The sequence below is a fragment of the Diospyros lotus genome, chromosome 4, assembly GCF_014633365.1.
Source record: "Diospyros lotus cultivar Yz01 chromosome 4, ASM1463336v1, whole genome shotgun sequence".
Classification (NCBI taxonomy): domain Eukaryota; kingdom Viridiplantae; phylum Streptophyta; class Magnoliopsida; order Ericales; family Ebenaceae; genus Diospyros; species Diospyros lotus.
In genome coordinates this window covers 4,366,212-4,386,974 of record NC_068341.1, presented here as the reverse complement: position 1 = coordinate 4,386,974, position 20,763 = coordinate 4,366,212, and the positions used below count along the sequence as shown (strand labels likewise).

Here is a 20,763-nt window from a genome sequence, read left to right as displayed (position 1 = left end):
ATAATTATCAATATATTATATATTAAGCCTAGAGGTAATGTTTAAATGAGGTAAGCCTGTCACTTCAGGTCACCATGTCTAATCAATTGCTTTCCTTGTATCATTGGGACACTTACTTTCATGTCAAATTCTGGGGAATTTGGTGGGGTCACGTATTTTTAATAATTTACCATTATAGAATTTGGATCGGAAAAAATGTTTTGGAGAATTCATGAAAATAAATATTACCATTGAATCTGTGTAAATCAAGAAATAAATTAAAGAGCGGAAATCATGAATAATTAGGCTTCTATTATTCATTCTCAAAAATTAAGAAGAAATCAACTCCCTTGTATTTTTAGGATTATCGTTTTTGTGTAGTCTCTCATTGCTCGTGCTTTTGATTTCGATAAGAGATGTAAATTATAAATAAAAGTTTTGTCAGAATAAAAAATATAATTCACGACTTATTAGTGTAAATCTTAATTTATCATAATTTAACCATTTGATCTGTATTTTAGAGACAATTTCTTTGTATTCTTTTACATTGTGAGTGAGGATCATGATTTGATATGATCATTGAGTTGTTGACTATGATGTTTTTGTTGTCTGATTAAATAATAGGCCGAACTTACCCCCTCTCAATGATTGACTTCAAGAATAAAAAATGTATATTTTTTTTATTGTCTTCTTGTTATTTAACTTTACATTTGTTCTTTGCATGTTAAACTATTTATATACTTAATCTTCAAATGTGTACAAACCATTAGATAATAGGAAAATTTTACTTAAGCACATTCAATTTTAACATTTTAGATGATACTGATATATCGATGTATTATATTATGAGTCATATTAAAATGAATATATAATATTTTAATGTAGAGTATCATTTAAGTGAAAATTGAGCGTCTGAGTAATATTTTTATAAATAATATTATCTATCCCGTAAAAAAAGTTTTTTGATGGATAAAAAAAATAAAATTGCCTACGCTTATTATGTCACCTAAATTGTCGATTTTTCTTTTTTATTATCTAACATGTGCTATGGCCCTCCGGGAGCCCAACAACTCCAATTTTTAACTTTTGGCTCGTGTACATAATTTACAAAGTGTAAAGCAAAATGGCCCAACCAATCTTACACTGGCTCTATTTATGGGCTTACTCTTCCTGTTGGGCCAAGAGCGCACTACCTTCTATTTAAAGGGAAGCCCATTACTGGCTGTAATTGGGCTTACAAAAGAGACAGCCCTGCCCCAATTTCATTTAAACTGAACAGATGAAGTGTAAGTGCAGTTGCCAGCGGCATTCATCGTTTCAATCGATTCGACATCGAAGCTTTCTCACCAATGGCGGATGTGAAAATGGCCTTTCTCTCTTTGCTCGTTCTCATCCCCCTCTCCCTTCTTGCCGTTCTTCGCCTCATCGTCCGTCCACGGCCGGTCAGAATCCCTATCAAGAATCGCCACGTGTTCATCACTGGCGGATCGAGCGGCATCGGACTGGCCCTGGCCCACCGGGCCGCGGCAGAGGGCGCGCAGGTGTCGATCCTCGCTCGCAGCACCAACAAGCTCGAAGACGCCAAGCACGCCATCCGCCTTGCCACCGGCATCGACGTCGCCACCTTCAGCGCCGACGTCCGCGACTTAGACGCCGTGAGAAGCGCGGTGGAGAAAGCCGGGCCGATTGACGTGCTGGTGTGCAACCAAGGCGTGTTCGTGCCGCAGGAGCTGGAGAGTCAAGAGATGCAGGAGATCAAGTTCATGATCGATGTAAATCTGATTGGGACTTTTCATCTGATTAAGGCCGCTTTGCCAGGGATGAAAAACAGGGCCGGACGCGGTCCGGCCTCCATAGCTATCATGTCGTCACAGGCTGGTCAGGTATCTCCTCTTACCTCATTTTTTTTCTGATATTACCAATCCTTGTTTTTGGCATTAGCCTGTGGAGACATCTTAAATTTTAAGTTTTGATAGAAGCCTTTGCTTCGTTATATTTGGTGTTCCTCATGGCCTCACCATGTCAAGTTCTCCTTTTTTAATGAAGGTAGCATATAATCAATCATTAGGTGTCTTTCACTGAAGTGGTTATGGAGTCACCATTAGCAAATAACTTAATTATCTTTAAATGTTAAACCCTATAACGTTTGGTTCCAAAGTCAATAAAATAGACCGACAAGTTATTGAAGCTACAGTCAGGATTGCTTTCCAACAAGAGTTTGTTATTTTCTTTGTTTCCTTTGGTGACATTTTCATTGAACAAAAGATCAAGCCCTGCTACAAGTACTGTATGTATGACATTATAAACTGAATCAAATCTGCATGCACTTGGAAAATTTAACAAGGTCTGCTCTTGATTGACAGGTTTCAGGTCTTTTCTCGTTATTATTTAATAGTTGGTCTGTAGATTCCATCTACTATTTAGAGAAGATAAAATGAAAAGCTAGAATTTAGTTCGCTGACCCCACTTCGTGGGATAAAGGCTAAATGTGTTGTTACATTAACACTGGATGGAACCATACATACAAACTATTTTGTAATTGATGGCAGTATAAAAATGCTGTTAGAAATTGGGAACATTGACAGCCTTTAAATCACCCAAGAAACCACTCAAACACCTCACAACACACTCACAGCTCACCCGACCAACATACCACAACACAACCATATACTAAAGAACATAAATTTAACGCAAAAACAGAACAAGAAATGAAAACATTAAACCACAAGGAGACAAAGATTATCATGGTTTAGGTCGACTTGAATCAGCCCTACATCCAGCCTTCAAAACCGAGCACAGCCTCTTTATTTGACAGATGATCAGTACAGCAACTCTCCTCTTTCTCTCTCACGATACAAGCCTCTCCCAAGAATGTACAAAGACTACTTACACACACATATAGCCTTCCACTTTCAAAGCTCTCATGAAAAACAGAAAGAGAACATGCGGCCTCTTAACCCCTAGCCCTCACTGCCCTATTTATAGACAACAGTGAAATTTCCTAGGCACATAATTGATATTTACAGTTTGACCCCCAAACTTTGAACTAATTACACTTGAGGCCCAACACCTATCAACTAACCATTTAACCGCATATAAACAATTGCACAAAATCCTATCACTAACTCGAGACAATCTTTAATAAATCTCCACCATTGTCTTGAGTGTGATACCTTCCATCTTCATCCATCAAAGACTTTTTTGGCTTGCTCTTCCTTTGGTTTCCCGCATGATAACCTGATCATCAAATCAATCAAAAAACATTCAGAAAATCAAAAACAATGCTGTAAATTTCACCAATGAATCACCTAGGACAATACTTTCAGCTGCACTTAACTAAACCTGCAACTCTCATTAGAATTATCTACCTTCTCAAGGGTCTTCCTAATGAATACATTCCTAACATCAATATGATTGATATACTCCATGGTGGGAATAAGGACTAAGCCAATTGGACTGCCCATTGGCTGTTTCAACTCCTCCTACCTAGACTATATTTTAGGGTTCCTGCTGTATACAAAATGCAACATATACACCCTAAATGCATAATTTCCAGCTAGGCACACTCCACCATAAACCAAATCCATACATGATGTTACTCATTAATCCAAAGTGTCCAAACATTTATACAGCATCACAACACAGTGAACCTTACCCGGATTGGCCTTAACTTTACTAGACTTCCTCCTATCTCCCAAAACCGGCCTTTAGGCTTTACCACTACCTTTCTTCTCATGTTTGTTTTAACTCAAAAGGCTTCTCATCTTTCCTTTGACTCTCCTCTAACTATCTACCAGGGAACCAAGATATGCTTAAGATTGGGTAACCTAGGCTGCCTTAAGCTGTCCAAATCCTATTCCAACCTCTATGGTAGACTACTTGAGGTTCTATCTTTTACCCATCCTAGGCAACACTAGACCTTCTATTCTCTTGCTCATTACCTACAAGATGATTCTCCTTCCCTTTCCTTGCTTAATCCAGATTTTGATCAACCATGGGCTTCACCATACAAGACAACCCTTGCACACACCCTTTTCCCCTCACTATTCACAAGGACCCTCAATGCAAGAGCCAAAGCTATACTAGATTCCTCCCTCTCACAATCTAGCCCAAGCTTACACAATGAATCTGATCAAACCATTTTCCAGAATTCCCTATTGCTATACCCTGGTTCATAGGTTAGTTTAGGACATCCCAAAGGATTCTCCTTGCTGGCCAGCATTCCAAATTCCATCCCTTGGCCTTGGAATCAACTAATTCCATGTCCTATTAGTAGAGTTTTCCCTCATAGGTAAGAACCCTAGCTTTAGGAGACCTAGGCATACCTATTCCACAACTCTACTACACCTAACCTTCCACACCAGAAGCAATTTCCAGCAAGCTTCCTAAATTCCAGCAAGCTCATATACGCTTGGGAATTCCTTAGGGACACATCATCACCACTAGGTTCACTTCACCTAGCTCCACCATGAGACAAGGCTTAGATAGGTTCCCAAAACATCCTAGAAACTGATTTTTAATGGGATTTACTGATTTTGGAGACTTCTACCTTTGGAGACCTAGCCAAAACTACATGGATTCTATTTCTATACACCTGCAAATTTTCCCTTCCCCTGATATCCCTAGCCTTAGATACCTTTCCTAGTCCTTGCTCACCATTGTGAGCCATCCTCAACAAATGACACAGCCTAACCTTATCATAGGCTATCCTTTAGTGGCTGCAGCTTATCCACATATAATGCAAACATGCACCACATAACCTCCATTCTTGAGGGTTGCTACCATCTCTCTAAGAGATCCTTGCAACTTCTTAGGACTCCAATTCTCACTATCTAATTATTCCTAAGGACATTAGGCTTTCTATTAAAAACAGGGACATATTTTACAGCTTCTAATATTCTGGAACAGCTCCACCATGCTTCCTATTCTCACATCTCCAATTGTCTTGGCCTTAGTTTGATGCCTAGACAAACCATTTCCCCCTCCACCATGTCTCTATGGGTAAATACCCATTTCCTATGAGAATTACACCCTAACCCTAGGACCTATGCTATTTTTACTGCATACCTAGAAAGATTATAGGATATCTGCACTCTCATAGCCAAAACCACACATGGTGTTTGAACATTCAGGGCTGGTTCTTTCTTGGGATTCTTTCTTCCTGTTTGGGCAATTCTTCTTCATATGCCCTTCTTCATGGCAATGAAAGCATTTAATCACTTTCTTGCCATTCCTAGACTTAGACCGAGACCTACCTTTAAACCTAGGGTCTCTTCTTCCTGTTCTAGAGATCACTGCCAAGGCTTCTATGGCAGATTTTGGGACTCTACCTTGTGTTGAAAATCTTTGGTACAGCTGCTTGGACAGGGTTCTAAACATGTAAAGTGTCTCTAGTCTATCCCAAAGATCCTTCGCAGTTGTCTTCTTTGACACCTCCCGCAAGACTCTTTATCTTCTAGACTTAGAATAAGGGTGTTAAAAAACTCTTTGATGGTTTCTATCCTCCTATCCCTGATTTCCTTTTTCTGGACTTCAGATAGGTTTTTCAGGCATAGGCTTTCCAACCTCTAGGGCTTCCTCTAGTCCAAGATTCCCCAATAAAGCTCTCATCTTCATCCTCCATAGGCCAAAAATGTTTTGGCCATCAAGCTTCTTCACATCATACCGTGCGGCAAAGGCTATAGAAGCCATTCCTGCGAGTATGGGGTGAAATTCTAAGTTCTTGATGGATCTTGATGAGAGACCCGGCTCTGATACCAAAATGTTAGAAATTGGGAACATTGACAGCCTTTAAATCACCCAAGAAACCACTCAAACACCTCACAACACACTCACAGCTCACCCGACCAACATACCACAACACAACCATGTACTAAAGAACAGAAATTTAATACAAGAACAGAACAAGAAATGAAAACATCAAACCACAAGGAGACAAAGATTATCATGGTTCAGGCCGACTTGAATTAGCCTTACATCCAGCCTTCAAAACTGAGCACAGCCTCTTTATTTGATAGATGATCAGTACAGCAAGTCCCCTCTTTCTCTCTCACGATACAAGCCTCTCCCAAGAATGTACAAAGACTACTTACACACACATATAGCCTTCCACTCTCAAAGCTCTCATGAAAAACAGAAAGAGAACATGCAGCCTCTTAACCCCTAGCCCTCACTGCCCTATTTATAGACAACAGTGAAATTTTCTAGGCACATAATTGATATTTACAGTTTGACCCCCAAACTTTGAACTAATTACACTTGAGGCCCAACACCTATCAACTAACCATTTAACCGCATATAAACAACTGCACAAAATCCTATCACTAACTCAAGACAATTTTTAACAAATGCTATAACGTTGTTGAATTTTGTAGCATTTTTGTACTCCCAACAACTTTCTAACAGTTGATGTTTAAAGTTTCATCTAGTTTTAATGTCAAATAAAAATCTTTTATGGACTACACCAACTGCTTTATTTCATTTTTAAATTTTTAAAAATGGAATAATGTTAGTTAGTTGGCTTATCCTAAAAGATTTTTATTAGACTTGGAAAATTTAGATGAAACTCAAATTATCAACTATTAAATAGTTGCTAGGACAACGACAATATGAGAGAGTTTGAGATGGGAGGTCCATTAGTTAGACCTCTATTTGTTGTTGGGGTGGGGGGTGTCTGATTCTCCTAAGTCCCAGGCTGGCAGCCTTGTGGGGGGTAGAATGCAATGTACAGGCTGCCCCCGTGCCTATGTTGGGCTGAGCTGCTACATGGACTGGTTGATGCTTCTACAAGAATTGACATATTTGATATTCCGTGCATTATAATTGTTTGTTTGCTGTCAATTGTAACTAATTTGTCTTATATGCAACCCTAATAGTGCTTATCTTCCTTCTGTTCAGTTGTTCATGTAAGTAGATATTTATTTGCAGGTGGGTATTTATGGATACACTGCTTATTCGGCCAGTAAATTTGGTCTCAGGGGCATGGCTGAAGCTCTGCAACAGGAAGTTATTTCAGATGACATACATGTCTCTCTAATATTTCCCCCAGACACTGAAACCCCTGGTCTGGAAGAAGGTTTGGACTTTGATCCTACTTTATTTGTGGATGCATAATTTATGGGAAAGCTTGTTTGGAATTATGTCCTAAACAAGCTTGGAGGTGTGAATTGCAACCCCTGTAGAACTAATATTGATTCTCTATTTTTTTTTTCTTTTGGTAAATAAAACTAATGCTTTTATTTTATAAATCTCAATCTTAACCGACAATTCTGTTTTTATTTTGTTGTCAAAATACTTTTTTTTTCAAGTAGTTGGTAAAATACAACATGAAAGCACTTCACCTGAAAATATGGAAGAGTTATATATTGTAGCTGGCCTTCTTCAACAATATAACACACTGTTACTATATCACATTATCTTTCAACTTTCTAAATTATGTTGTAAAGACAAATGTGATTGTTTTTACTTTAGCTTCTTGGTCTTTGGCTGTTGAAAGAAAAATATGAAGTCTCATATCTTACAGTTGTAAATGTAATGTCATTCTGTATATTTCCATGTAATTTTAAGTTATGGAAGTGGATGTGGTCAAGGCCCTATAACATAACTTTTGACCAATTTTCAATTCATTGCTTCTCTACTCAACTTGATCTATTTTTTGTTATAAAGATAATTGTGATTCTTGTTGTTTTGCCCTTTTCTCTCTCTCTCTCTCTCTTTTTTTTTTTTCAATTTAAATATTATGGTAAAGAAATTCTAAAACCTCTTTTGCTATATTTTCTTTGGCATAATGTCTTTTTGGATGCTTCCGTCATTCCACGTTATTGTGGGGAAATGCTGAAGCCTTTACATAGGTTTTATTGAAGTAGACATGTGGAAGCCTAAATAACAAATAACTTTTCTATCATTTTTCAAATTCATTGGTTCACAACTCAATTTCCGTCAGTTTGTTGCAAGAGGTACACTAAACTATAAGCAGGGATGATGGATGGTCTTGCTACATACATCTTACTCAGCTAACCCTAGCATGTCAATAGCTGCACCTTCCAAATCATTACTCATCTTAGTTGCCAGGATTGGCTAGATTTTGTTTCCTTTAGGAGGTCCATTAAAAGTCACAGCTTCATTTTAAGTCTAAGACAATCATGTGATTATGCCCTTTCTTCTAAATGATGATATCCTAGAGATATGCTCGATTCTCGGAGGGAGAGCTATGGAGCTATAGAGGTGCTATGAATGGCCTGAGGTGATTGGATACATATAGTTCTCAAGTAAGCATATTGGGGCAATATGTCATGTCCTTAGGAGCAATAGAGGGACAATATTGTAATAGGGATATAATAGTTGTTAAGATTACAATTGTATTGTATATGGGTGCAAGGGTTGTGAGGCTATAAATAAACTACTGCTATAGGAGGGTAATTATGTTTGAATTGTTGAATGAATTCTCTCATTTCCCCTCTCTTGAATTCTCTCAATCTCCCTCTAATTTCCCTCTAATCTCTCCCTCAATTTCCCTCTTTGTTTTGTTCTTCTCTAATTTCCTCTCATTTCTTCTGATCTAACTTCCCCAATTCCATCCAATTACCTTTTAAACTTGTCATGAACCCTAGGTCCATGACAATTAGTATCAGAGCATCGTTTCTCGATGGGTTTCTTGTTGATTAATTTCCGATGGAAAATGATAGTTGTTGTCTGACTTGCCATCCAACACAATTGACTCTTAGAATTCGATTTCAACGCAAGGAGGATTGATTATTAGAATTTGGAGACGACTACGGAAACCGAAAGCAGTGGTGTGTGAAGGCAAAGCAAAACCAGTGACCCTCGGCCATTGAATTGTGATCTTGGTTGTTGTTCCTTGGCGGTTGGGTCTAAGTCGCTGCATGTGATAACAGAGAGCTAGCTAAGTTCAGCAAATGTCAGCAGTAAGGCGCAAAGCAAATCCCATCAAATTTCGATGATTCGGTAGATCCAAGTCCGACTCTTGAAGGCGAAGCCGACAGCGACTCTCGGTTGTGAATTTGGGAGCGTTGGTCAGAAATTGCAAACGTGCAAGTCGAACAATATCGAATTGGAAGGTGACAGTTGGGCTCATATTATGGAGGCGCAATTAGGTAGTTGGAGTAGGTGAGTATTGGAGACAGGCAGATAACAACAACTCTTAGGGAAGTTCCAATTGATTGGAATTTTCAGACGAGTAAGGCCATCCCATCCTCGAAGCTATTCGTAGGAGAATTTCAAAGAAGCTGTAGCCGAGGCGATCAATTTAGGAGGAGTGAGACAGACAAAACTTACAGAGCTTGGCGGAATTCTAGTGAGTCTTGTTCGAAAGTGGAAGGGTGAAGTAATTCTGGTGAATTCCTTTTGTGATCTAGATCGGCAGTTGGCAGAATTCCTATGACTTCCGAAGCAAATCCTGCTTGTTCTGGAACATCAGCTTCCCTTACTCCTCTTGATTTAGGGTTGACTGTTGAAAGGCGAAGTAGATCCGATGAATTCCGTTGGTTGCATCAAAGTTGATAAACATAACGAGTAGATTTTGGTAGTTGATCACGAAATTGAAAGTGGTTTCTGAAAATTGACTCTATTTTGTTGTGGTGATTTATGATGATGAAGAGACAAATCCATATTGGATTTGTAGAATTGGCGGTGGATAAGAAGCGACAGTGTTGCTGATATGTTGCACGAGGAGATCAATCAGAGACATAAAATTATTGATGAATTCAGAAAATTGGAAATTGAGAGAGAGATTATATGGAAATTGAGAGAATTCAAGAGAGGAAAAATGAGAGAATTCATTCAACAATTCAAACATGATTACCCTCCTACAGCACTGGCTTATTTATAGCCTCACAGCCCTTGCACCCATGTCCAATACAATCGTAATCTTAACAATTATTATATCCCTATTACAATATTGCCCTTCTATTGCTCCTAGGGATATTGTTAAAGTTGTCTAGAGTATAGGCAAATGAAGTATTAAATAGAAGTTGTATCCCAAAACTGTAATTAGTAAAAGTTATGGGGTGAAACTGTAAATATTTATATCTTCGTAGGGATATCCACCCACTATTATAAATAGAGGGCAAGGGGTAGTATTAAAGGTTGTCTCGAGTATATGGTATAAGAAGAAGATGATGGCAGTAGCAGTGAATGATGACAGTTTGCTAGAGTTCCTTTTGAAGATTTTAGATAGAAGTTGTAACCCAAACTGTAATTAGTTATAGTTTGGGGGTTAAACTGTAAATATCTAATAATATTCATTGGGATATCCACCCACTATTATAAATAGAGGGCAAGGGGCAGCAAATGGAGAGAGAGTTCTCATTTTTCTATTTGTAACGAGTACTGATTGTTTCTGAGAGAAAGGCTAGAGCTGTTAGCTTTGTAATCTTGGGGGAAAACAATTGGGGCGCTCGGGAATAGAAGGGAGAGAAGGGCCACTACTGTACTAATCGATTTCTGGAAATAAAGACTGCTCTCAGGAGGATTTTAGAGGCTGGATGTAGTGCCATTCACATGGCATGAACCAGGATAATCTTGATGTTCTTGTGGATGTGTGGTTTGTGTTTCTTGTTTGGTTTAATTATGTTTTCTGTTTTATTTTCTGTTGATTCTATTAAATCTGTTCCTTAAATCAAATCCGTGAGTGTGTGAGAGTAAGTGTGGTAGAATTTCTGTCCAAGAAATTAGTTCCAGCAACCCTAGATATAACAAATTGGTATCAGAGCCTATTTCTAGTATCAAGATTTCTTCTGTTTTGATTCTCAGTCATAGAATAGTGTCAAATAATGGCTGCAACTAGGTATGACATAGAGAAGTTTGATGGCCAAAATGATTTCGGCCTTTGGAAGATGAAGATGGGGGCTTTACTAGGAAATCTAGGGCTGGAAGAGGCCTTAGGCAGTGAGGAAAAACCACTAGAATCCCTTACGGATGAACAGAAAAAAGGAAATCTGTGATAAGAGAAAAGAAATCAACAAGAAAGTGATTAAATTATTTCATTGCCATGAAGAAGGGCATATGAAGAAGAATTTCCCAAATAGGAAGAAAGAATCCCAAGAAAGAACCAGCCCCGAATGTTCAAACACCATGTGTGGTTTTGGCTATGAGAGTGCGGATGTCCTATAGTCTTTCTAGGTATGCAGTAAAAATAGCATAGGTCCTAGGGTTAGGGTGTAGGTCTCATAGGAAATGGGTATTTACCCATAGAGACATGGTGGAGGGGGAAATAGTTTGTCTAGGCATCAAACTAAGGTCAAGATAATTGGAGATGTGAGAATAGGAAGCATGGTGGAGCTGTTCCAAAATATTAGCAGCTGTAAAATATGTCCCTGTTTTAATAGAAAGCCTAATGTCCTTAGGAATAATTAGATAGTGAGAATTGGAGTCCTAAGAAGTTGCAAGGTTCTCTTAGAGAGATGGTAGCAATCCTCAAGAATAGAGGTTATGTGGTGCATGCTTGCAGGTTCTGTGGATAAGCTGCAGCCACTAAGGATAGCCTATGATAAGTTAGGTTAGGGCATTTCTTGAGGATGGCTCACAATGGTGAGCAAGGACTAGGAAAGGTATCAAGGCTAGGGATATTAGGAGAGGGGGAAATTTGCAGGTGTATAGGAATAGAAACCAGGTAGTTTGACTAGGTCTCCAAATGTAGAAGTCTCCAAAATCAGTAAATCCCATTAGAAATCAGTTTCTAAGATGTTTTGGGAACCTATCTAGGCCTTGTCTCATGGTAGAGCTAGGTGAGGTGAACCTAGTGGAGATGGTATACCCCTAAGGAATTCCCAAGCGTATATGAGCTTGCTGGAATTAAAAATAAGCTTGCTGGAAATTGCTTCTGGTATGAAAAGTTAGGTGGAGTAGAGTTGTGGAATAGGTATGCCTAGGTCTTCAAAAGCTAGGGTTCTTACCTATGTGGGAAAACTCTACCAATAGGACCTGAAATTAGCTGATGCTAAGGGCAATGGATGAAATCTGGGATGCTGTGTAAAGAAAACAGCAAGGAGACACCTTTGGGAATGTCCTAAACTAACCTATGAACCAGGGTATAGCAATAGGGAAATCTGGAAATTTTTTTTGGTCATATTCATTGTGTAAGCTTGGGCTAGATTGTGAGAGGGAGGAAGCTAGTATAGTTTTGGCTCTTGCAGTGAGGGTCCTTGTGAACAGTGAGGGGAAAAGGTTGTGTGCAAGGGTTGTCTTGTATGGTGAAGCCCATGGTTGATCAAAATCTGGATTAAGCAATGAGAGGGAAGGAGAATCATCTTGTAGATAATGAGCAAGGGAATAGAAGGTCTAGTGTTGCCTAGGATGGGTAAAAGATAGAACCTCAAGTAATCTACCAGTGAGGTATGGAATGTTGGGTTTGAAGGATGATTAGGCTCAGGTTTTGAGTGCTAAGGAGCAAGCTGGTAAAATAGAACCTCTTGTATAAGAAGAGGTAATGCACTCTTGTCCAAATGAATGGCATGGAGCCATGTAAATTTGGGGAGAATGTTGGACTTAGATGAAAGATCCCTTAGGTTAAAGGGGTGGAGTGCTGTGAAGTGTCTATTTGAGAATTAAGGAAGGTGCTGGAAATGGGGAAAAGTCTAGGAAAAATGCTAGACAAATGGCCATTGATTAAAGCAGCACATGAAGGCTTAATTTGGATCAAATAGGTATCACTAACAGCCATTATCCATGTGGAAACTAAGAGAAAAGTGATCTTATAGTATAGCCAAGGAATAAGAGGCTAGAGGGAAAGGTAAGCAAGGATTGGTTGCTTAGAAGGTCTCTCTAGTATGAGATATGATAGTAGTTCCTTAGGTAAGATATAAGATTGGAAGAGTCCAAAAGGGTTAAAATTGAGTGCATAGGGAAGCTGTGAATATTCCAGTAGTATGCTTAGTATATTGATGGGCAGCTTTATTGGTATTTTTTCCAAAATAGAACTCTCAAGGAGTAGCTGAGTGTTTAGATCAGTGTTTGAGAGTGTGGGAGGAAGGATAAGTTGGGAAATACTAAGGCATAGAGATTGGAATAGGGTTTGGACAGCTTAAGGCAGCCTAGGTTACCCTAATTGTAAGCATATCTTAGTAGACTGGTAGGTAGAGATGAGCAGTCCTGTTTGTTTGAAGCAAACATTAGAGGAAGATCAGTGGTAAAGCCTAAAAGCCGGTTTTGGGGAGCTAGGAATAAAGTCTAGCAGTGGAAAGGCCAATCCGGGTGAGGTTCATTGTGTTGTGATGCTGTGTAAAAAGTTTGGACACTTTTGGATTAATGAGTATCATTGAGTATGGATTTGGTTTATGGTGGAGTGTACTTAGACACTATGGAGAAACCAATCATATTGGTGTTAGGAATGTATCCATTAGGAAAATCCCTTGAAGAGGATAATATCTAATGAGAGTTGCAGGTTTAGTTATTGCAGCTGGAATTTTATCCAAAGGTGGTCTATTGTTATGTCTTACAGCATTGATTTGTTTTCTTTGATGTTTGTTTTGTGTTTGAGTGATCAGGCGCAGCATGAAGAACCTATGAGAGCAGGTTCAAGTTCATCTATTGGAAGGCTAAAGCTTGGATGGATGAAGGTTGAAGTATACTCAAGACAATGGTGGAGAATTGTTAAAGGTTGTCTCGAGTATATGGTATAAGAAGAAGATGATGGCAGTAGCAGTGAATGATGGCAGTTTGCTAGAGTTCCTTTTGAAGATTTTAGATAGAAGTTGTAACCCAAACTGTAATTAGTTATAGTTTGGGGGTTAAATTGTAAATATCTAATAATATTCATTGAGATATCCACCCACTATTATAAATAGAGGGCAAGGGGCAGCAAATGGAGAGAGAGTTCTCATTTTTCTATTTGTAACGAGTACCGATTGTTTCTGAGAGAAAGGCTAGAGCTGTTAGCTTTGTAATCTTGGGGGAAAACAATTGGGGCGCTCGGGAATAGAAGGGAGAGAAGGGCCGCTACTGTACTAATCGATTTCTGGAAATAAAGACTGCTCTCAGGAGGATCTTAGAGGCTGGATGTAGTACCATTCACATGGCATGAACCAGGATAATCTTGATGTTCTTGTGGATGTGTGGTTTGTGTTTCTTGTTTGGTTTAATTATGTTTTCTATTTTATTTTCTGTTGATTCTATTAAATCTGTTCCTTAGATCAAATCCGTGAGTGTGTGAGAGTAAGTGTGGTAGAATTTATGTCCAAGAAATTAGTTCCAGCAACCCTAGATATAACATGTAGCAAGAGAGAGAGAGTTTTCAGTTTTTCCTATTTGTAAGACTACTGGTCATCCTATTGTGCACTGAGTGCTGTGGGAAGAAGAGATCAAGATTGTGAGAAAAGTGATTCTTAGAGCAATCTGGTGGAAATCTCTTTGGTTATTTTCATTGTACTTGGGAGCGCTGTAACAGGAGGGAGTAAGGGACATTTGTACTGCTGTAATCACTCTCAGTTTCTAGTGGATTTGTCTCGGAGAGAAGGCTGGATGTAGGATTGCACTTTGCAATCCGAACCAGGATAATTCTGTGCTTCTTGGATGGTTTGATTATTCTTCTCTTTAATTTCTTTGTTGTTTTCATTATCTATTTTGTTGTGGGTTTGTTTTCTGGGTGAGGAGTGAAGAGAGATTGGCAAAACCTAAGTCGTGAATCAGTTTCTAAGAGCTCCTAAACATAACAGACATGACAATTCCCCTCGCCTTAAAACATTTATTATCCTCAAGAAATGACAAACCTCCACGGGTTCCAATATGCTTTTTCCTTCTCTTCCATAGCTTGGATGGAGAAGTTTTGAAAAACCTCTATATGCATAACAAATTTGCAGTGGTTCTCATGTTCCCCTCGACTGAAACATAGCCAAAATCAATCACTCTCCATTGGTAAAAAATAACAACTAAAATTTGCCGATTGCTGTCCTTACCAACTTTCCCCACCATAGTTTCTTCAATGTGGGCTGGTGCACATTCAGAAGATTGGCTAACTATGACCCCAGCCTCCTTTAGTATTTCGTCACCATTTGCAATAATATCTGCAAACGCCTTTAAATGCAGCAATGTAGAAATGTCAGGTCTAAGAGTTGTTGCAGCATCAATTCCAGTCATCACTCCATCTCGCATTGCAGTAGGCAAAAATCCCAATCGACTAGCTGTAGCAATAACGCACAAAGCAGCAACAACTTTGTTCTCTATAGCCAAACTTTTGACTTCTGTTGCTATCTTCCTTAGCTTTCCTCCAACTACAGTTGGTCTCCAAGATTCCTCACAACTTTGAATCTACTGCTAATGGAGAGAATGCCTAATAGGGTCATAACTCATAGGAGATTTCCCTTGGCCGAAAGAGAAATCAACATCTCTCTTTTCAGCGAGCCTATCCTACTCCCCTAAAACACTAGTTTTGGTTACTTCTATTACCACCAGTATCAAAAAAATGGTTTGCACCTTTTGAATTATGGCTGGCATATTAAGAAATGACAGCAACACGGTGACATCGTATAAGATCAGCAAGACTTCCTCATGTTGGTGTTGTCTTCACTTTATCGTTAACTAAGGAATCCTCAACATTATCCGAAACCATAGGTAATGGAATAATATCCTTAGAAACTCCATTATCAATTCCATTTCTTATAGAATTTTGATCTCCAATCCTTTAGTCCTTGCACTAGTCACCAAAGGTAACGAATTGGCTTGGCTTCCTCGATCACTTCATCAAATATTGCCCCAGTTTCCTCTTTTAGCCTTTAGGTAGTACTTCTAACTTCTCAATCACTACTGCAAAATTCCTCTTCCTTTCCATATATTCCTTGTTGCCTCTTGTTATTCCTGCCAACTAATTGACTGCATCATTCATCCCTTGTTTTGGACTTCCATCATTATCACTCGAAATATCCTCATCAAGAACTTCTTTTCCAAAGGAATTAGATTGTTCCTTTGTTCCTGTTGTCCCAACCACCGGATCATTACAGCTTCCCTCTTAAAATGCTTTTCACCGCTAATATTATTTCCAATATTGTAGTCATCCTTGTTGTCATTGCTGCTTAAATCAGAATACTTCTTCTGGTCCAAATCGGAGGTACGCAATGAATCATTTTCCCACACTTTTGACCCCTCCTTAGATTTCTACATTTTAGGGAACTCCTGAGGCAGTAATGCTTCCTTAACCACGTCCTTCTTATTATTGTTTTCTACCCTAGACATTCTAGCATCCCATTCCAAAACAACCGTTTTGTCTCCCTGCATTGAATTCTAAGATTTGTCAATGGAGTTCTGGTTTCATGGACGAGTAAGGTAAGATTCCCTACTGAAACAGGATATGACCCATTTCTTCAAGGAGAGTAAGGATGAATCGTATAACCTGGTAGCTTCTCTATAATAATTGGATCTGAATATTTTTTAAAAAACAAACAAGAAGGTAGTCTAACATGATTTCGTCTGGTGAACATTATCATATACTAGTCCCTCATCCAATTTTTGAATTCATCAATAATTTCACACTTGTGATTGATCTCCTCACACAACATATCGATAACACTGCCTAGCTTTTTATCCACCGTCGATTCTACAGATCCAATATGGATTTGTCTCTCCGTTATTGTAAATCACCACAGCAAAATAGAGTCAATTTTCAGAAACTGCTTCTAATTTCGTGATCAGTTGCCAAAATCCGCTAGTTATGTTTGATAACTCCGATGCAACCAACGAAATTCGTCGGATCTGCTTCGCCTTTCAATAGTCAACCCTGAATCAGGAGCAGGGGAAGTCAATGTTCCAGAACAAACAAGATTTGCTTCAGAACTTGCTTCTTTGAGTCTTAGGAATTCTGCCACCAACTGATCTAGATCATAGATGAAATTTGTTGGAATTACTTCGCCCTTCCACTTTCGAACAATACTCACCAGAATTTTGCCAGGCTTTATAAGTTTTGCTTGTCTCACTCCTCCTAAATTAATCACCTCGGTTGCAGCTTCTTTGAAATTCTCCTGCAAACAGCTTCAAGGATGGGATGGCCTTACTCATCTAGGAATTCTGATCAATTGGAACTTCCCTAGGAGTTGTCGTTATCTATCTGTCTCCAATACTCGCCTACTCCAACGGCCCAATTGCGCCTCCACAATACGAGCCCAACTGTTAAGAATTTATCGAAATCACAATCAGATCTGTCTGGCCAAGTTGCCTTCCAATTCGAAATCGCCTGGCCTGCACGTTTGCAATTTTTGACCAACGCTCTTGAATTCACAACCGAGAGTCACTGCTGGCTTCGCCTTCAAGAGTCGGACTCGGATCTACTAAAATCACTTAAATTTGTTGGCATTTGCTTTGCGCCTCACTGTTGACGTTTGCTGAACTTAGCTGGCTCTCTGTTATCACTTGCAGTGACTTAGACCTAGCCGCTAGGGAACAACAACCAAGATCGCAATTCAATGGCCAAGGGGTCATCGACTCTGCTTTGCCTTCACATGCCACTGCTTCCGATTTCCGTAGTCTTCTCCATATTATGAGAATCAATCCTCCTTGCGTCGGAATTGAATTTTGAGAGTCAGTTGTGTCGGATGGCAGGTCGGATAACAATCGTCGTTTTCTATTCGAAATTAATCAACAAGAAAACCACTAAGAAATGATGCTCTGATACCAATTGTCATGGACCTAGGGTTCATGATAGGTTTAAAAGGTAATTGGAAGGAATTGGGGAAGTTAGATAGAGAGAAATGGGAGGAAATTAAGGAAGAATAGAGAAGGAGATTAGAGAGAACTGAGAGAAAGAAAGGGAAATTCAAAGAGAGATTAGAAGGAATTTGGAGGGAGATTGAGAGAATTCAAGAGAAAGAAAATGAGAGAATTCATTCAACAATTCAAACATGATTACCCTCCTATAGCACTTGCTTATTTATAGCCTCACAACCCTTGCACCCATGTGCAATACAATTGTAATCCTAACAACTATTATATCCCAATTACAATATTGCCCCTCTATTGCTCCCAGGGACATGACAATTCCATCCAAGCTATGGAAGAGAAGGAAAAAGCATATTGGAAGTTGTGGAGGTTTGGCATTCTTGAGGACAAGAAATGTTTTAAGGCGGGGGGAATTGTCATGTCTCGAGGAGCAATAGATGGGCAATATTGTAATAGGGATATAATAGTTGTTAGGATTACGGTTGTATTGCACATGGGTGCATGGGCTGTGAGGCTATAAATAAGCCACTACTGTAGAAGGGTAATCATGTTTGAATTGTTAAATAAATTCTCTCATTCTCCCTCTCTTGAATTTTCTCAATCTTCCTCCAATCTCTCTCTCAATTTCCCTATCTTTCTCTCGGTTCTCCCTAATCTCCCTCTTTGTTTTGTTCTTCTCTAATTTCCTCCCCTTTCTTCCGATCTGACTTCCTCAATTCCTTCCAATTACCTTTTAAACTTGTCATGAACCCTAGGTCCATGACACAATACAAGTGTTGAAGAAAGGAGATACGAAAATACTTCTTGTTGTGCTGAAGGGAGATAGGATGATAAGAAGAGGTTTGAAAGATTTTAAAATTAAAGCAAGCTAAGACGATAAAGAAGGGATAAGAAGTTAGAGATAAAATAGCTCCATAAAGATAGGACTGGACTATTACTTAAGTTTAAATCCTATCTTATCTGTTGTATCCTATTTAAATTTGTATTTTGTATTCATGTATTCTAAGAGCAAACCGAGGCCTTCTCATGTATAAATACTTCATCTACATTCAATACAAATTGAGAAAGCAGTTTATTTGTTTATCTCCAACTATCCCTAAGGTGTTCCTACTTAGGTTCTTTCATTTTGTTCAACAAGTACCCACATTTGTCTTGTTTGTTCTAGGTTGTGAACTGTGAATATTCCTTTGTCACGGTGATATGCCTGTGTCCCCTTAAAATTCTATCACTAACCTAGGCCATGCCTTAGTTGTCACGAACTATTGCTAATTGAATGTTATTTAATCTACATTTTGTTTCGTTGCAGTAATTTTATTCTTGTAGCTTTCTTTTTTTCTATCTTTTGGTATTTAAACTGTTGCCTTCTTATAAGATTCTTGGTTATTACAGAGAACAAGAGAAGACCACAACTGACCAGCATCATAGCATCTTCTTCTGGGGCAATGAAAGCCGATGAAGTTGCCAAAAAAGCTTTAGATGGAATCAAATCCAGTAGTTTTATTGTCCCCTGCAACTTTGAGGGACTCCTACTGTCCATAGCAACTGCAGGTCTATCCCCACAGAGATCATTCCTCATGGCATTCGTAGAGGTGGTTGCTGCTGGGATATTACGCATTGCAGGTTTATGCTTCCAGTGGAATTGGTATGGGAGTATAGAAAAGTGGCATGCACAAAAAAAGTAGTAAGTATTTAAGCAATTTTGATTGAAGTAATCCATTTCCCTTTGTGTTGTATCCATTTTCTGTTTGCCATGATGTTGGAGAGGAAAAGATTTTGTTCATCTGACCATATAGGATGATAAACTGATTTTTTTTGCTAATGGATGATAAACTGAATTAGTTTTCAGTTATGTGAACTTTTTACGTAAGAATAATTTATGGTGCATATAGTTAATTCAAGGGCTAATTACCCTGAATCATTTTGCGTTTCTTCTTTACTACTTTACATCAAATAGCAATTCAATCTCCATTAGTTTCTGTTTAAACCATAAAAAGAGACCCGTTGTCGCAGGCCTGATATCTGTAAGCATATGGGGGCTGACTATCACAACGGCTTTCAATTTAACTTGTGGGTATTTTATGTTATGTTAAATTCTTCAAGGGGCTAGTCCCGGAACATTTGCTTTCTAGGAATAATGTTAATAGGGCATCCACTAGTTGTTGCAGCTGCAGCTGCATTTTTACCCATTTTTCATCTGTTCTTCAATCACTTGATGTCAAAATGTTGGACATGTCTGCAGACTTCTATGTCTGTGACATTGTTTCATGGTCCGCTGGAGTTTTAGAAAAGATAAAATTGATACACTTAGGAAGGTACAATTTTGTTTAATTTTGTCTTGGATTCTACAATCGTATTTCTTTAATTGCTTTAGTCGTTATTGAGAAACTGGATGCTGCAAGTTTCTCGAGTGCCATCTTACAGAATATATATGGCCTGTCTGGAAGGAGTTTGTCCCACAATTGATGTACCAAATTTTCCTTTTGTTGCTTGATGTTAGAAACCTGCGACTTCTGTTCAACAAGGGGAGAAGCCCAATTTCTTCTATCAACAATGGGGATGAGATCACTTCTTCATGTGCCTGCATCAATGTTTTCAAAAGGTGACAGAAGCTGAATCTGTACTTGAAGTGGGTTTCAGCAGCAGCAGCACTCGTTGTTTCAAACGCAAAATTGTTCAGTAAATCTTCAAACTTAAAGGAGTAATCAGCTCATAATTCTGTATCTTGTATTTTTGATAAGTTGAACTGATAAAATAGCTTTTAACATTCCCTCTACTTGAGGTTGATAAAAATCACTCTTTCTGTTAGGTTGAATTTCAGCTCCTTAGCTATTCTTATTCGTAATCATGTGATTTATATTAATGTGATTTAAAAAGGTACTTCAAATTGTCAGATGTTAATTCGAACGATTCCCTAGCTTTCCTAATACTACCATTTTGACATCTGACTGTTCAATTGGGAGGGTTTATGCTTATAGTTACATCCGATAACTTGTTAAAAAATGATGTTTTATATATAAAAATATTGCAAAAATAAGACAAAAATAACATTTTTATAATTATAAGTTTCAGTGAGTGTGAAACAAAAATATATCATTTGGGTTAATTTTACAATAGGATTACCCAAAT

General features: G+C 38.6%; 1 protein-coding gene across 1 annotated transcript; it reads left to right on the top strand.

Moving 5' to 3' along the window:
- Positions 1–1,264: 1,264 nt before the first annotated feature.
- LOC127799355 (3-dehydrosphinganine reductase TSC10A) lies at positions 1,265–20,410 on the top strand. Its single transcript, XM_052333320.1, has 4 exons — positions 1,265–1,862; positions 6,907–7,054; positions 19,027–19,318; positions 20,135–20,410. Coding segments are annotated over exons 1-4 (975 nt in total). The 5' UTR covers positions 1,265–1,328; the 3' UTR covers positions 20,136–20,410.
- Positions 20,411–20,763: the final 353 nt, after the last annotated feature.

Bases quoted from the DNA above. Each gene is read 5' to 3' on its own strand.
- LOC127799355 (XM_052333320.1), top strand. From the start codon at position 1,329: ATGGCGGATGTGAAAATGGCCTTTCTCTCTTTGCTCGTTCTCATCCCC. The intron at 1,863-6,906 runs GTATCTCCTCTT...ATTTATTTGCAG, and splicing joins TGTCGTCACAGGCTGGTCAG to GTGGGTATTTATGGATACAC. The intron at 7,055-19,026 runs GTTTGGACTTTG...TGGTTATTACAG, and splicing joins AACCCCTGGTCTGGAAGAAG to AGAACAAGAGAAGACCACAA.